We start from the raw sequence: 17,446 nt of genomic DNA on the forward strand, positions 1-17,446 counted from the left end.
CTAACTTGCTATTCAACAAAGGAAAGGGAACCAAATGCGTGGAAAAATGTGTCATAAATTGATTAAATTATAACCTCATTTATTGGCGACATCGGGAAATAAGCCGTGCTAAAAAATAACTAAAGATAATATCTATCCCACACTTTACCCTGCACCTGTTAAAATAGAATTTTGAGACTTACCAGAAATCAACATCTTATGCTCGCATAATACACAATTATTTCCCTAAAAACAGGTGACAATCCATTTCCCAAAAATTGGTCATATTTTCAGTTATTATTTTAGTTTATTTTGAAAAGGGTCATATTTATTTGATAGATGTGAAATAACATTAAGATTCGATTCCTTTTAAAATTTATTTTATGGGTAACAATTTCTTATTTTTTTTAATTTTTGAACAAAATTGTCAGTTTTCTTTCTGTTTTAAAGATTATAAACGAAATCGGCAAAAGTAAGGTATACTTTTTGCAAATTTAGAAATGGAAATATCTTTCTTAAATTAAAGAACTATAAAGAATGTTTTATGCAACATTTTGAGTGCACTAGTTATTTTAACAATTTTTTTCAACGTCTTTTTAATGATTTGTTTAATCTGTCTTTAATCTTTAAGATTCATATTTTCAATCATTTTCAATCCTCGGGGATTGCTTTGGCCTTGGCTTACATGCCAAGTAAGTCATCGTTATCGTCCGCAGAATCCACTGGCTCTCGCTTTAGGCTGGCCAGCGAGAAATCATCCGCAGCAATAGTGGCTGCTGTCTCCGAGGATTCCTTTTTCTTCCTCTGCAACGACTGACTGGGCTGCTGAAGAAGGTCCTGGAAGGAGGTTTTGGTATTGGCCACCACCAGGCTGCGCTTCAGCCCCGAAGATGGCGAGCTTCCATCGCCGTTGACGGAGGGCTTGGGCTGGGCAAAGTCATTAAAAGCAGATCCTTGCACGCTGGCAATCTGCGGAGTCTTCTGGAGCACGGATGTGGGCGAGATTTGCTTTTGGTAAGCAGTAACGCAGCCCACGGACTTCCTCACTAGTAAGCTGCTGCCCTGCGATGCGGCGGCCATTTGATTAGCAGCTACGGCAGAATACCGAGGACGCTGGGAAGGAGGCACCATTCCATGGCCTGGTGCTATCAACCGCCGCTTAAGCATAGACGCGTCCACACCGCTAAGGTTGGATTGGTTTATAGGACTGATATTGGTGGAGCTTTGGCTAGTGTTTGTGGCATTGGGCGGATTGCTGCTACCGCACACGGAATACCTCCTGGACATGGCACGGACCTTCACGGGCGCAACTCCCTTGGCTGTCGGCGGTCCATTGCCTTGCCCAAAGAAGCTGTTGATCATTGAACCCTGTGGCCTTACAGCAGCCACTACAGCAGCTCCTTTGGGACTGCCAATAGGGGCGTTGTTGGCCACCCTTATCGAACTATGGTTACTGTCCACGCTCTCCTTGCGCAAGTTTTCCATAGAGGCACTCATGTTGCCATTCGGTTTACCACTCATCTGCAGTATCCTGTACAGCTTCTTCTCCTGTCCACCCGTCGGGCTGTTGGTGGCTATCTCGAGTCCAGTGCCCGGCTTGTATACCCTCTGGATGACTTGGCGTGGCATGTTTGGTCGGGGTCCTCGCTGTATATCGGGAGCAGCTGGACTGCGGGAAACTGTAGCTGTAGCTGTAGCCTCGCCTGGCGGTCTAATTAGGGTAACCTTAGCCGCGCTCACCATGCTGACCAGCTCCCTGACTAATCGCAGTTCCGGATCTGTAACGTGCTCAAATCCTGATGGAGTGTTTATATTAAAGTGCTGCAGTTCTCTAGAATTTGGGAAATCGGTGGCATCATCAAAGGTCTCCATCAGCGCTTGGAATACTTTCTTCTTGAAGTGCATCTTTTGGCGGGCGTTCATCTCCTGCATCTGGGGTTTGATCATTTCGAGGAAGTGATCATCGGAGAAGACATCCTGGCTTCTGGTTTGAGTGCTCCGCTCAGTATTTTTTAAATGGCCGCCCGGAGCAGGTGATGCAGCAGTGGTAGCTGTGGGTATGGTGGTTACCACCGTACCAGAGGCACTACTGGTGGGCTTGCCGCTGCTGCTGGTGGTAGATGAACTGGGACTGAAGTTCACTACGGTAATTTTTTCTGCGGGTTTGAGGCTGTTGCTAGTGGGAGCTTTGGTAATGGTGCTGGTGCTAGCTGTGCTGCTGCTGATGCTAGTAACGCTGTTACTTTTGTTGGTATTGGTAATGTTGTTGCTGATGCTGCTGCCACCAATTGTGGCGGAGCTGGTGGGCTTGCTAACGGTCAAGACTTTGGTGTTTATGGGCGACTGTGGCCTGGTCTGCGATTGCGGCAAAACCATTCGCTGCATGGAGGGCAGCTTCTTAGGCCTACCCACGGGTCTCCTTTGTAGCGAAGCAGACCCCTGCGGGTTGGCGATCGTTGCATCGCTCTTTGGAAAGATCAGCGGATTCTGCTGCTGTTGGGTCTTGTGTTGGATTTCTGTTTTATTCTCACTTCCAGCTGGCACCGCAGGCCGCGGGAAGATGTCATCCCGATGGCTCATTTTCCTGATCTGGACTGCACCGGATGGTGGTTTGATGATCGTCTGCGATCTGGGAACTGGTGTCATTTTCACGGGCGATGTGGAGCTCCTTACACTGTGCACAGCCGCCAGACTCATCGATTTCCTGCGCTGCAATCGCGTCATTCGCTGGGCATGTCCTGGTTTTTGAATCGGCAAGTCCCTAATGCCAGCGGCACTTATGGATGCACGGGCTGCGCGACGCAGACGTCGACTTGGAGAATTGGTGTCGCTGCTTGTGACGCGCTTTTCACCATCCTCAACATATTCATCGCCACTATCCTCCATAGCTTTTCCCAGGGGATCGGGTTTACCGAGCGAAGCCGTCGAGTTCTTTTTGCCAATGACTAGCAAACGAGGATCTTTGCTTTGCTTGACAAAGAACTCCAACTGGCTAGCAGGTGAGTCTCTCTTATCCTTCTCTAGAGACTTCTCGGGCGTAAGCTCCTTTTCCTGATTCAATTGCTCCAAGTCAACATCGAAACCCTCCAGATCCTCTAGGTGCTCCACGTCTACGCACTCGTCTCCTTCATTGTCCGACTGCAGGAAACTATCCAGTTCAGGAACTTTCTCTGGTTCGTCCGACTCCTCCGATTCACCAAGTTCCTCTTCAGCAGTTTTCTTCCTAGCTCGCTGCTTGTCTTCGTGATTTTCTAAATGTTCTTTCTTTTCTTGGGGTGATTTTACTTTACGAACTTGACCCTCCAGCTTGACATCCTTAACTAGCTTGCTTGCCAATGCTGCGCGTTCTTTTGATGACGGCTGAGGATAATGATCCCTGCTCTCGCTGTCCCTAGTGCTATCCCTGTCCTTGTCCGATGCTACGCTGCGGTCGTCGTCGACCACACTGTCGTCGGCCAGGTTTAAGTGGCGGTCCAAGAAGCGCAGCTCATCGGCCAGCGGATAAGCCAAACGACGCTGGCCACTTCGGCGCCGGTTGGCGTCGGCGTTGCACCAGCGGGTATAGTCATTTCGCAGCTGACGCCAGCGTCGCTTGCACTTTTCCACTGCAAGAGAGAAAAATAAGGAAATGGTGAAGTTAGGTAAGAGGAACAAATACGCAATATAAATTGTGCAACATATAACATATGGCACAACACCCCCTGATTGGCCGGAAAATCCTATTTTGATCTTCAATCATAAAATTTTAAGTCTCAATCATTTGTGCATATAATTTACGCAGGTAAAAAGGGCTACTTTAAATTCATTGACAATTTGAATATATATATCAATATACATACTATACATATACATAATAATAATATGCATTCATTTGTACATGGTTACCAAAATGCAAGTTGCGCAATAAAGTATGCTATGTTTGAGTATTTAAAAGAGAAAATATGAAATGCCATGTTCCCCGCTATTTCAAAATAAAATAAAGCACCACTACGTATTTTATTCTCGATCAAATAAATTAAGGTTGCGGTACCGAAGGTACGAAATACAGATTTTTCGCATAATGCTAGATATTTTTCCCATCAAAAAATGAAAAAAAAAATTTGAATTGTCTATACCTTTATTTTTCATAATATTTTTGGGCAGCAAGGTCTAAAATGAGGCGAAAACAAAAATAGCAGCAATATCGATTTTTTTCAAATATTCAATACTTGTCGGCGGTTTGTTTTGGTGAAAAGCACATGGTTATAAAACTTGACATTTATATTCCTATTTCCAACATTATTTTTTAAACATACCTTAAAAAAACGTATTAAAATGGGACGAGGAGAACATTGCACTTCAGATAAACGTGACATGGTCAAAAAACCAATTTCTGAAGAAAAAACACACAGAAATATTGGTCTAATCCTTTAATGCTAAAACAAAATGATAGGAAATGCAATCACCTACAACGAGAATCCCGAATAACGTGGGAGAAAACAATCATTCAAAAGGCTAGTGCCCGAGAGCAAGAAGGATCCATTTAAAGGTGCTAGTGAACTGAAAAAGGATCTCAACATATCCGCAACAGTGCAAACAGTTCACACATGTCTAAGGGAACATGGTTTATAAGGCTGTAGTCCAAGGAAAGGTCCTTTTTTTAAATGGGAGACACATACCCAAGCGCATTAAGTTCGTCAAGGAACATTTAAATTGGCCATGCGAAAGATGGACGAACTTTTTATTGTCAGATGAGAGCAAGGTGGTTTTTTTTGGTGGCAATGGATCTTGATCGAATGTAAGGCGCCCTAGGAACAACGAATATAAGCCAAACGACACAGTAGAAGCAATTAAACACGAAGGATTCTGTATAATGGTATGGGCTTGTTTCTCGTACTATGTAATTGGGGCAATACCAACATATACCATGGATAAAAACCATCATGGATCAACATTTGTTTGTGGATATTTTGGTGACGATGATGCTTCCCTTTTCCGAATACTATTAACAAGACTATGACCCCAAGTACACCAGCAGGAAAGCCAAGGATTCGTTCCAAAATAAATCTGTTCCTGTTTTGGATTGGCCTGCACAGTCCCCAGGCCGTAATCCCATCAAAAATTCTTGGTCAGATATGAGAAAAGCAGTTGTAGCTTCAAAGCCAACTAACAACGAATAACTTTGGGTATAATTAAGGAGTCCTGGAGTAAAATATCCTTAAAACGGTGCCAGGACCTGGTTGATTCAATGCCAAAACGTTGCGATCCTGTTACTGGTAATAAGGGATACCTAACAAGATATTAAATTAGTGGGATGGGTGTAGTTTTAGCAGGCAAAAATTTGTTATTAGTGAATTTTTTACTATCAAGTTTAAAATTGAAAATTTAAGCATCTTTCATGAAGTGCTGCTATTTTATTTTTCGCCTAATTTTGTTGTTATTAACAAAGATCCTCATTTAAGATAAGAATAAATAAATCAATTGTAGTTATTTTTTATTTCCTAAAAAGTGAATTGTTTAACCTTTCTAAAAAGGTATTTCAGCTAATTTTAAGCCCTAAATTGTAGGTAGGAGACTTATTCAAAGTTTTACTGGGCAAGTGCTGCTATTTTTTTTCGCAGCTGTATATTCTTGATGGGAATCATTAGTCGAGTCGACCCGGCCATGTCCGTATAAACGCCTCGCACATAACTACCAAAGCTAAAAAGTTAAGAGTAAGCATGGAAATTCCCAAGATATACCCGCAGCGCAAGTTTATTTTCAAATGTTGCCACGCTCACTCTTACGCCCACAGAAATGCCACGCCTACACTTTTCGAAAATGTTTTGATATCTTTTTATTAGTCTTGTAAATTTCTACCGATTACCCCCAAAAATGTCAACACCCACAAGCCGCCGAAAACTATCACGCCCACACTTTGAAACAAATTGGCGTGACAGTTTTGAGCGGTTTGTGGGCGTTAAAATGGGCGTGGCAATATTTAAAAACAAACCTACGCAAAGTCTATGTCTCTGCAATCTGAATGTCTAACCTCAATATCCTAGCTTTTATACGGACGGACAGATCGACCCGTGAAGTAATCCTGAACAAGAATATGAAAATAACTTATATGGCCAGAAACTTTTCTTCTTCTTTTTTCAACGAAAAAGCCGGACCGTTCATCCATCTGCACGACTGTATGAACGCTGAGATTTAGACAGCTATGTATGGGCATATCAAGGCCGGGAAACACCCCGTTACCCCACCCCCTGTCGACGGGCCCGGGTCTTATATGATATAAGTTATGTTCCCGTCAAAAATCCGGGCCCCCCTCAGAAGTTCGGGCCCGGGGGGAAACACCCTGTCGCCGGGCCTGGGCATATCCAACATCCATCATCCAACGCTAACTCCTACAGAAACACCTCATCACTTAAGGAGTAATTGCGTACAAATGTCGTGCAAAATTTAGTGAAAGGTGTAAGAAACAACGCGACAAATACTACAAACACGGCCAATTTGTCAATCACACACATACATATATACATGTATGCAAACTCAATAGGATTTTTCTATTTAATGCAATACAATAAAAAAAAATATAAATAAAAATAATTAAATAAAACTTACAAGACTCAGTTGACAATAAAAAGTGGTTCATCATGGGTAATATTATTCAGTTTTCTGGTATAAGAGCTTATATCAATACGAAATCTATGTTGTGAGCCTTGCAAAAGTTTGGCCAAAAGAACTTTCCAGACAAGGGTATCAATCGGGGTCAATCGAAAGTCACCGATAACCGAATCAGAGTTGCATAGATAAATCGAACTACCAACTCATAATATACTAATTTATACATATACCATATTTTGTAACGTTGAATTTTACTCAGGTAATTGCCAAAAAGTAAGACCAGTTTGTCAAATCGTAAAACAGCTAAGCATTCGCCTAATATTAATTATACTGGAACTAATATTAGAATAGTTATAAATTTAAAAAAAATTATCAAAAAATTCACAACACACTAATTTTTAAATTCTTACACAATTTAAGGCGATGTAATTATTTATAAAGTTTCTAAAATTATTTCATTTTTGTATTTAATTTATTTGTTGAGTAAATTTTAAATTCTGATCAATTTTGTTGAATATAAAAGAAGCTTGATGGAGATAATTTTTTTAAATAAATATTTTTAAATGAAATAAAATTTAATAGTAACTTTCCATAATTTAATGCTGCAATAACCTCATATGGCTTGAAATATTTTATATTTCAAAATGCTACTTACGTAGAGACATTCATAATACTAGCCCACAAATATCTTTGACAATAATTTCATATATTTGGCGTTAATTAAAAGCCAATAAAAATTCATTATAAAAAACCAGTGCAAATACCAAATAAATAGGTATGTATTATTGGTCAGCAATGGATATGATTTAATAAAATATTTGTTGTTCTAAAATATAGGAGTCCAGAACAAAGATTTTTTAGATATCAGCAAATTTTAGTAAAATTAATTAAGTCAAGCTTACGCAAATAAACTGCAACATTTAAAATGCCTTTTAATTGGCTATATTGCACTACTTTTTATATGTTTATTATTATTAAGCCAAAAAATGGTGTGTTACCAAATTTAGAATTTTTAAAACCATATTCAAATGAATGCAATATTATTCTACGATTATTATTACTTCCTAATTCCATACTGCAACATTAAAATTGCATATGTAGCATAAACTGAATGGCTCTTTAAAAATATTTCCATAACCGCAAGCAATACAAATTTTCTTGAGCTTATATTTCACCCCAAAGGCCTTCGCATTCAACAGGAGATTCGTTATTTTCGAATAAATCGATGGCAGTTGCTGTGTTTGCCCACACTGCGCTGCCAACTCGCACACAACTATCGATGGTCGATAATCCGGAGAGGCCGATTGTTGTGCGCGCGATGACGCTGTGCAACACTGGCCGAAAACTACGCAACGGCGATTGCCATCCCGCTCGCACCCACAACTCACCCGATTCGCCAACCTCGGAGGCCACCATGTCCCAGGAGTTCTCACTCGGCAGGCGCTTCCTATAGTTTTCGTCGGTGCGATCGTATAGCGGCGGCTGCTTCTCCACCGCCCGCAGCAACAGCAGGTTCCCCTCACTGGCATTGCTCATCACTAGTTCACTTTACAAGAATCCAATCGCGAGAGTTCGCTCCGCCGGGAATTTATCGTTTTTGTGTGGCAGCCAGATATGCTACAAACGCAAACGAAATTCACACAAGCACAACACACGCGCTCAGCAGCTGAGACGAAAAACGCAGACTGACAAACGACAGCGACAACTAAATGCGAGTGTTGAGCACACACACACAGCCAAGTGAGAGCGGAGAGCAGAGAGCGGCGCCTTGCCTTGCAGGGAAAAGCGAGTTGGCAGGCCGAAGGCTCGTTGACGAGGGTTGACCAAGGTTGGCCCGGGATTAATTTATTTTTACCTGTCGGGGTTACTTGTCGGTATTATTAATATTTAGGTTTCTAAATAATGTCTTTACATGCTTAGTTTAGAAATCTCAAAATCGTTCAAACTTGTTTCCCAGTTTCTTTGGTATTTATTATTCTCTAAAAATAACTGAACTTTAACTTAATTTGGTAGCAAAAAATAATGTAGAATATTTTTGTTGAATATTAATTTACATTCCTTTGATACAAATCTAATTTTTCTTGAATAAGTCGGAATTACATTATTCAGGGCTGGACGAGCCACTAAGTAGTTGGTAAAAATGCGTTGGCAGCTCCACCACCGATCGAACGGCACTGCCAACACTAACTGCTATACTCTTACGTATGTTGATTCTTTCATTGTGTGTGTGAGATCCAGGGGCACCTCAAACACTTGCGCTCTCTGAGAGGGTTTGCATGTTCGGCGAATAGTAACCCCCGCTGATTTGCGAAGAGAGCGCACTACGCCTCTGGCTTTCAGTTTGTTGTGCCCCTTTTATTATTATTTATTTCGCCGGTCTATATTCTCCACCCGTTACCGATTCAAATGTCCAGGTAATCATATCGGGTCAGTCTAGTACTCCTGCGTTTTAGAATCAAGCCCTACTGTCATTTGAAATTGGAGCGCTCATTTGCAACTGCATCACTTGTTGGCAGCAACACGACATCGCAGCGAGTTCCCAGTTGCAAAACATTAGCGACAGCAGCAACTTCCGCGTGCACGGCAGCAACAAGCGGCTCAAACTGCAGTTCAACTAGCGAAAACTCGTGATTAAAGCACTGACATAGATTAATTAGAGCATATTTAAACACAATTCAGGTAAGTTGAAAGAAAAGAAGATCTGGTTTCAGAGCAAATAACTGTTGTTGCAGGCAGAGCAGCGACGCAAAGTCGCGGCAAACAGCTGTTGCACGCACAGGCGACACATGTTTCAGTTTCAGTTTCGGTTCTTCGCTACTTTCTCTTACTCTATTAATTAAAATTTGCATATTTAGTTTTTATCGATGAAATGAATACACGACGTCGGTCTATAGCTTCATCACCCAACGTTTACGCCATCAATGCCAAAATCTGCCATTTGGTGGAACAACATCCGTGTCTTTACGATCGCCACGATGACGACTACTTGCGGAAATCGACTGTGAAAAATGCCTGGAAGGAAATATCCAGTGAGATGCGAAATTCGGGTGGGTTATAATCACGATTTAATAACAATTCAATGTCTATTTTAACAAATTTCGGGTTAAGTTTTGTACACTCCATTAAGTCAATTAATTTCAACTTAAAAATTCACTCTTAATAAGAAAATATATCTTATATTTTTATAAGCGCTGAAGTTGCTTTGCATGTTAAAACTAACAAAAATCTAAAATGTTACGCATTGGTCATGTTCTGCTCTATTCACTGTTGTTATTCATTTCAGTTAAAAGCTGCAAGGAACGTTGGCGCAACATTCGCTCCAGCTACGCCCGCTCCATTAAGGTGCACCACGGTGCCAATACGTACTATCTAAACAGCGAACTGCAGTTCCTGCAAAGGCACATCACACCCGGCGTTCCCGTTCCCCTCAGAGGTCGTCGGTCAAGAGCCAAAGGTCAGAAGGAGCACGACGAAGGGGAGCTCGAAACTCCCGTTGAGGCAATCCTCGAGATGGTGCACTCCCCGAGCTGGCTGGACTCGGAGCATGCGCAGAGCCGTCACAGCACCGACTCTGAATCGGCGAAGGAGTCGGATTTGGACAAGAACTCCTGGTTAGGCCGTGTCAAAAAACGTCTGCCTTCGGAATTTGAGGTGGGAGCATTAATCAGATGCATTTTGCTTAGGCTTAAAATTACTGCAACCTCATTTAACATTGTATACTATTTCAAGCTAAGACATGATTTTTGTTAACATATCAAATGAAACACTTTAAAACTCATTTAAAGTTATAAAGAGCTATTAATATTATCTTTTTAGAACAAAGATAACTTTATGCAAATTAATTTAGAGCACATTTGTTAACAAAAACTATTATAATAGCTTAGTATATTCTGTGTTGTATACTTCATAATGAGTCTTAGCATATTCTTTAAAGTTGAAATTTAATGCTTATAGTTTTAATTATGCATTTCATTTCTTTCTTCAGACATCCAACTGCAATATTGAAGCATCGTCAACCATGGATTTCGAGGACACCGTTCCTGCAGAAATGCGCACAGAGAGCGAGAGCAGAGAGGAGGCCAAGGTGGGAGAAATTATCAACTGCATTTTACCTACGCTTCACTTAATTGCAACAACGTTGTTCAGCATAACAAACTATATTTATGAAACTTCTCTGATAAATTACAAACATGTATCCCTATGCAAAACTTTCAGGAAATAACGTTTAATTATGTTCCCTTTTACAATTATTATTTATTTTATAGAATTATTTTATTTTATAGTATAACAACTTTTACTTTCATTGCAAAGTAGCAATCTTTAATAGGCTAAATTTAATTTATACTGCGTTCTTATGATTTCATATTTTCTTAATGCAGACATCAACCCGCGATATTGAAGCACTGCCAATCATGGATTTTGATGACGCATTCCTGCAGGGATTGCGACCCGAAATCAAGCACATGAACTTTCACCAGAAGCTGTACTTCAAGCGCCGTGTGTACGACCTGCTTGGTGAGATTTTCCATTCCGAGGAGTCTGCCTCATCGAGCCACCCAGCCCACCCGCATTCCAAGGAGAAGGTGAATGGGACGCTATCCGCAACCACATCGTCACCCTCCCCGGCGAATCCTCTGCAGCACTTGGGACTGATGTTGCAGCTGCCCAAGCGGATGCCCAAGGCACCCAAAGAATTGTAGCAAGCAAACTGCTTCAATCGACTTATATCGAATTTATGTACAGTACATAAAACCAATAATATTTTACGTTGTTTTAGGCATGTTCCCATAATGTATAAACAGTGAAGTTGACATTTAAATAAATAAATAAGTTTTTTAAAAATTACATAAGTCTAAATTTTTGTGTGCCGGGAATTAATACAAACCAGAATTCAGGACTCATAAGGTTAATTTCATATATGTTTATTTTTAGCAAATACTTTTGTATACGTAAACATTGTTTTTGTTGTTCTTTAAATAAAATAATAATTATTAAAATAATATACATGTATAACGTTCCCGTATAATTTATGGCATAAAATATAATTGTTTTTTTTTCGTATCTTTTGTTGAATAATAAAATGTGTATAAGGAAATAGCGCTGCCCGATGGCCTGCTTCAATTTGTTTTAAAGTTTAAATACGTAAATTAGTCTCGATTAGTAATATGTACAATCATCGATCAGTTAAAGGTATGTAAATAGGGCATCAAAGAGTTGTAAGAGTTTAAACAATTGCACTTTAAATTAAATATCTATAAGATTAGGCATACAATTAAAGGTTCGTTTAAATGCAAAACAAATCGCTCGCAGCATTGATCCATCGAATTGGCAAGACCCCCAAGGTTAGACCGGTTAAGGGGTAACCAAGCTAATTGGCTTAAATCTAAAAAAATTGTGGCGCATTCTTCCCCATCGTTGGCATTCTAATTAGACCATCCCATCCCATCTAGGCGAAACAAATCTTGACCGGTCCCAGCGGCAGTTGCTTCATATAGTTCCAGGCATCCACACGCGTCATCCGCGACGTGGAGGCACCATTGATGCTAAGGATTTCGTCGCCATTACGCACCTGGTTGGTCTTCTGGGCGGCACCACCTGGTTAAGATACAGAACCTTCATTAATAATCGCTTGTAGGGCAGGATGACAAATTAACCTTACCCATGAACACCTTTTTCACAATTAAGGGACGATTTCCCAGCGGCGAGTCAAAGCCTCCTTCGATGGAGAAACCCAGTCCACAGCTGTCCTTGACAATCTCCACACAACGAGCACCTCCTCCACTGGCCGCCGCATCCTCCGCTATAATGACACAGTAATCATTAGAATAATTTATGAACAAACGATTTTTAGATGTAAGCACTAAGGGACATCAAATTGGAAAAGTATTTCCATTTTTTTGAATAAAAAAAAGTATACTGCACATTATTTAAATTTATATAGCATTATCCGAGTATTTTTAACAACAAATGTATATATCGATTTATGGAATAACTTACCCTGTGCACGAATCTCCGCTGCGATGGCATTCCTGGCCTCTGCCGCCCGTTCCAGGAGCTCACTCGTGCTAAGCTTGGCGGCATCTCCGCGGGACAACTGCCTCCTGGCGCGGATACCCGCGATGGTGGCCTCCGCATCCTCGTCGTGCAAGCTCGCTGGCTGCGGCGGACTTACGGATCCGGTGCTGGGAGTGGAAGCCACTGGCGCTTCACCAGCCTCATTGGACACCAGATCGAGATCCAAGTCCAGAGATCGGGAGGCCTTGTGGTAGTTCCGCTTGCGTTCATAGTCCAGCTCCGTGGGCTTCTCATTCAGCGAGCTCAGTGATCCCAGGGAGGATCGTTTCTTGGTCAGCGCCTTCACCACCAGCGACTCGGATCGGGTCACCACTAGGACTACCTCAGGTCGGGGAGTCTGTGCAAAATAAATTAATTAGTTTGTTAGTTAAAAAAATGTATTACAAATAAATTTGCAAGTATTTCAAATACCTTTAGCACACTGATGGACTCGCGGTGCGTCAGTCCGCGCATGCTCATTCCGTTGACGGCGAGGATTCGATCACCCTTCTTCAGACGTCCATCCTTGGCAGCTGGCGTGTTGCTCAGGATCTTGTGGATCTGATGGGTAGTAAAACAAGTTAAATTAGGATCACATTTAGAAGTGAGAGAGGCGTGTGTTAACCCACCGTGATTTCCTTAGCCTCGTAATCAGAACCGCCGGCGAGAGTGATTCCGATGCTGCTCTCGGGATTATCCCTCTGCAGGACAATGATGAACGCCTCTGGGGTCTTTAGTGGAGGATCGGCCTCCTCGACGATCTGCTGGACATCCTGGGCGGTGATCAAACTCTGGTTGCTGCCCAGCGAGGAGAAGCTGCCGAACTCGGTGGCCGTCTCCTGGGTGGTGCTCACGTTTTGGGTGGTGGAACTAACGCCCGAAGAACTGGACGCCAGCGAGTCCAGCGAGGAGAATCGCTCATGATGCGGCTTCTGTGTAACCTTATGGATTATAGGCGAGTGGTTTTGGGCTTGAGCTTGGGCTGCAGCACTTCTTTCGAACTTTTCGCGCAGTTCGGCGGTGGTTTGTTGCTTTAGAGGTTCCCTCTTCGCGGATGGGAGCAGCATTGGCAGGACCATGGGTTTGACCTGCTCCACTTTGGCCGTAGCCTGCTGGTTGGGATCTCCTTTGAAGCTTGCCTTGCGCTCCTCGTCTATGAACATGGCACTGATCTTGGCAGGCGTATCAGATCGCCGGCTGCTGTCGTCCGTATCCGAGGTTAGTTCCACATAGGCGGCCACATTGATCAGCTTATCCACTACCAGTTGTTTGCCCAGTTGGATCTGCTGCTGCTGGAGCTTATAGCTGGAAATGGGTTTCATTCTACGATTGGCCAGGGAACAGGCTTCTCCATCGGTGCTGTCGTTGTCCTCCTCCTGGCCACGACTCTTGGCACTGCGGCACTTGGCCGAGGCCAGAATACTTTTGCGACTGGAGAGCGCAACGGCTTCGCCATTGACCACCTGGCTCTTGAGCACCCGCCTGGTCAGATCCAACGCTGGCGTGCTGCCCAGGGAACTGCAACTGGCTTGAGATCCGGCAGAAGATCCTGACGTTAGGGTAGAGGTGTTGGAACTAGCTATCGAAGTGTTCGTTTCGGAACTGAGTGTTCTGGTTAGGGCAAACTTCTCCGGTGGAGTGGCCACCCTAGCCGTGTGCGAGAACACCGAATCCGTATCACTTTCCTGATCCAAAGGAGGTGGTGGTGGTGGCATCATCATGCTTCTCGGCTGGACGGGTGTCAGCGATGTCCTGGGTGGTTTGGCTGGTGGTTGGGAGAGCTGTTGCTCCAGCGGTCTTCTTTGATTTGTGGTGAAAATGCTGCGATAGTTACTGGCGGCTCCTCCTGCTCCCAATTGGTTATTCCTATTGACCGTACTGCGGTGACTCTCGCCCAGGCCGCTATCCGTACTATCTTCTCCGCTGGCTGCTTTCACCTGGCTTTTGATCTCGGGCAAATCCAGGATAGGTTCCAGCAACTGGGGTCTCTCCGGGATGACCAATCCTCGCAGCTTCGACAAACTCCTCCTTCTCTGCTCCAGGATATTTGTAATGGCTGCCTTTCGGTTGGCCGCGTCTCCGCCTTCACCCGAGAAACTGATCCTTCTCTCCACTCCCGCGGAGTACGATCCACCGTGGCTCCTCCTCGGCAAAGAGGCGTAGCTCGGTGTGGGTGTGGCTGTGTTCAGGGAATACATTGAGTCGGCCACGTGCAGCTGGGGCAGCTGTTTGGCCAACTGATATTGCCGCTGAACATCATTCAGATTCTCCACGCTCATCGCGCGAGTTTTCAGCGAAGGAGCCGCGGATGCCGAGCAACTGTCCAGAAGATTTTCACTGCTCCTGTTCAGCGGCTTCCGGGAGAAGGAGCTTGAAATTGGTGCTGTAGCCGGAGCTGGCGGTATGGCATCCAGTTCGTTGTTAGACGAGAACATGGCAATCTTGTCGCGCACCGATTTCTCCGACTTTTCATCCTTGCGCCAATCGCTGGGCTTGCGGGCAGTACCACCACTCAGAGATCTCTGATAGTCCCTGGTTAAGCTGGGTGCCGGCTCTACGTTTATGACCAAATCTTGGCGATAGACTTTACGGGGAACTGTGGCTGGTGGTCCCGTTTTGGGAAGTGGCGGTGCAGAGGACTCATCCTTTCCGCCGTTCTGTATGTCGTAACTCAACTCGGTGGTGACCTTCAGTGGGTGGCTGTGCATGATCAGTGGTTCGCTGAAGTTGGGTGGAAACTCATGACCATCGGGCGGCAGGCGGGAATAGGTGGGTGGTGAGGCGTAGCTGAGGTAATCCTGCACCAGCAGCTGTTTCGTGGTGGTTGCCTGATGCAGGTGGTGCGTTGCTGTCGTCGTTGTCGTTGTCGTTGCTGTGTTGCTGCTCAGCAGCTCCATTTTGCCGGGAATCTGGGGAGCAGCAGGTTTTGTGGTTGCCGCCTCAGTGGTTGTCTTCTTGATGCTGCTGCTGCTGCTGCTGCTGATTAAAGTTGCTGCCGGGATGTTGCTACTGGCGTTGATGCCGCTGATGTTGCTTATGCTGCTGTGGTGGTTACTGAGGGTACCAAGATCTGCAAGAGGATTGGGAGAGAGAGCGGGAAAGGTTCTGGTTAGTCAAAAACATAAAACACGGGGAAGTAAACAAGTGAACGTAATGCACAAGAAGGTGGCATGGTATACAATCATTTATAATATCAATAGCAATAGGATCTTTAAAAATAAAACAATTGAAAGTTGTGCTAAGTTAATCAATAGGTTATGTACTATTTGCAGCTAAATTAGATGAGAGTTTGCAATTCAGTTCTTTAAGAAACAAAAGTTAGCAACATAAGGGGTCTATGCAAACATCCTACATTTCAGCCAACTATAGGTAATAGGAATTAGAGTAGTGAGCTGTTGGATAATCGAAAAGAAAGAAAAACACAGAAAAGATAAATGTATTAAAAATCTATTCAAAAGGCCACTTCCAGCACAGACAAAAATCATTTGGATAATAGTCAATTAGTTGACGGGGGAGAGCTCTGTTACAAAACTTAAATAATTATTCACCCATCCATCCCAGCCAGCAAGTCAGCCAAACTTTCGCTTACAGTAAGCCCCCAAATAGTTGTCATTATGCGCTAACCGGAGACGAGAAACAAAAGCGAATCTTACGGATGCGATCCCAGCAATTAAAAACCGCAACAATAACAAGAAAAATTGGTTAAACGCTGCGGTTGACAGAAGCGTTTCTAAAAATCGCACAAAACGAGAAGAAAGAGAAGGTTCGAGGAGGCGGAGACAAAGATTTAGCCAAACAAATTATATGCGAAGAAAACAAAACTTAGAAAACGAAAAAAAAAACAAAAGGGTTTTCCAAAAAGCGAAAGTCGCCAAAAGAATGGTAGCGATTCCCTCAAGCGAAGAGTTGACAAAAACCTTTATGCTCTGCTGCCTCATTTTTCGCATGTTTTTCTGGGTCACTCGGGGGTGTTTCGATGGCCAATTTCTATTTAAATAATTTATGGCTTACTTAGGAAGAGTTTCTAATGACAGCGTTTAACTTTGATTTGTTTTATGGCTCTAAATCTAAATGGAATCCGTCATAAATGGCAATAGGGGCAGGCGGCTGAGAAATGTTTTTTGGACTTGTAACAATTTGCATAATTAATTGAACAAAAAATGTATAAACAAAACGGGGCTAAATTTCATTAAAATGGAAAACGCTGCGTGGATTTTTTTCCATTTTATCTCTTACTCTTTCTGCCTTTTGGCCACACACACAAAATGTTAATGAACTTTGGCAAATGTAAAGTTCGCGAAAAATAAAAAGAGAGGAGTAGCAAAAAATTAAAAAACAGAAGAATTGTTTAATGAAAAGAAAGGCAGAAAAAAATCATGTTTGCATGTGCCGAAACCAAAAAAATGGTTATGGCTGAAAAAATAATACAAACTGAAGAAGTGCGTGAAAAATTGCAAAATGTAAAGTCAAGGGCCTACGAAAGAACTTTGACCTTGGTCATGAGAGGAAGATTCAGATTATCTGTGAAGGTGGAGGAATTCGTCATGATAATTTTCCATATAATGCTTGTGATCGTTTTTTAAGTGCTGGTATATCCACAATAGCTTTAAATTTGCATACTAATTTTTATAGATTTTTTGTGTTCAACTTTCAGACTCTTGTGTTATTTCGCCGACTTACAATCACTATTCCTGTTGTCCAGTTTTCACAAGACTGTCGGTTACCAAAAAATAAATATTAACTCATCGAACTGTTTGCCCAATGAGCCATATCGACGCCATATCCCCCAAGTGAGTCAGACAACTAAACTACGTCATTCGATGAC

General features: G+C 42.8%; 3 protein-coding genes across 7 annotated transcripts in view; 1 reads left to right on the forward strand and 2 right to left on the reverse strand.

Moving 5' to 3' along the window:
• Positions 1-515: 515 nt before the first annotated feature.
• Positions 516-8,303, reverse strand: LOC120448229 (mucin-5AC). 2 transcript variants are annotated; one of them, XM_039630127.2, is made up of 2 exons: positions 7,956-8,303; positions 516-3,584 (listed from the first exon to the last, which is right to left on the reverse strand). In XM_039630127.2, the coding sequence occupies exons 1-2, from the start codon at positions 8,101-8,103 to the stop codon at positions 661-663; spliced, it is 3,072 nt and encodes a 1,023-aa protein (XP_039486061.1). In that variant the 5' UTR covers positions 8,104-8,303; the 3' UTR covers positions 516-660. The 2 variants fall into 2 exon arrangements, with proteins under 2 accessions (XP_039486061.1, XP_039486062.1); XM_039630128.1 differs by lacking the exon at positions 7,956-8,303 and adding an exon at positions 6,565-6,610.
• A 542-nt stretch (positions 8,304-8,845) lies between these two features.
• LOC120448230 lies at positions 8,846-11,412 on the forward strand. Its single transcript, XM_039630129.2, has 5 exons — positions 8,846-9,246; positions 9,423-9,614; positions 9,851-10,218; positions 10,553-10,651; positions 10,947-11,412. The coding sequence occupies exons 2-5, from the start codon at positions 9,437-9,439 to the stop codon at positions 11,265-11,267; spliced, it is 966 nt and encodes a 321-aa protein (XP_039486063.1). The 5' UTR covers positions 8,846-9,246; positions 9,423-9,436; the 3' UTR covers positions 11,268-11,412.
• Positions 11,413-11,635: 223 nt separating this feature from the next.
• Positions 11,636-17,446, reverse strand: part of LOC120447468 (serine-rich adhesin for platelets) — a 113,921-nt gene continuing 108,110 nt past the window's right edge. For all 4 annotated transcript variants that reach the window (XM_039628855.2, XM_044005905.1, XM_044005906.1 and 1 more), the window contains 5 exons: positions 13,251-15,691; positions 13,054-13,182; positions 12,565-12,979; positions 12,227-12,367; positions 11,636-12,162 (listed from right to left, as the gene is read on the reverse strand). In XM_039628855.2, the coding sequence (XP_039484789.2) occupies positions 12,014-12,162; positions 12,227-12,367; positions 12,565-12,979; positions 13,054-13,182; positions 13,251-15,691 (3,275 nt within the window). In that variant the 3' untranslated portion in view covers positions 11,636-12,013. The remainder of the gene's footprint in view (positions 12,163-12,226; positions 12,368-12,564; positions 12,980-13,053; positions 13,183-13,250; positions 15,692-17,446) is intronic.

The sequence above is a fragment of the Drosophila santomea genome, chromosome 3L (genome assembly GCF_016746245.2).
Source record: "Drosophila santomea strain STO CAGO 1482 chromosome 3L, Prin_Dsan_1.1, whole genome shotgun sequence".
Classification (NCBI taxonomy): Eukaryota; Metazoa; Arthropoda; class Insecta; order Diptera; family Drosophilidae; genus Drosophila; species Drosophila santomea.

Coding starts and splice junctions, on each gene's coding strand:
- LOC120448229 (XM_039630127.2), bottom strand. CDS start 8,103: ATGAGCAATGCCAGTGAGGGGAACCTGCTGTTGCTGCGGGCGGTGGAG. Junction 3,585..7,955: donor CTCCGAGGTTGGCGAATCGG/GTGAGTTGTGGG, acceptor TCTCTCTTGCAG/TGGAAAAGTGCAAGCGACGC.
- LOC120448230 (XM_039630129.2), top strand. CDS start 9,437: ATGAATACACGACGTCGGTCTATAGCTTCATCACCCAACGTTTACGCC. Junction 10,219..10,552: donor GTCTGCCTTCGGAATTTGAG/GTGGGAGCATTA, acceptor TTCTTTCTTCAG/ACATCCAACTGCAATATTGA. Junction 10,652..10,946: donor AGAGCAGAGAGGAGGCCAAG/GTGGGAGAAATT, acceptor TTCTTAATGCAG/ACATCAACCCGCGATATTGA.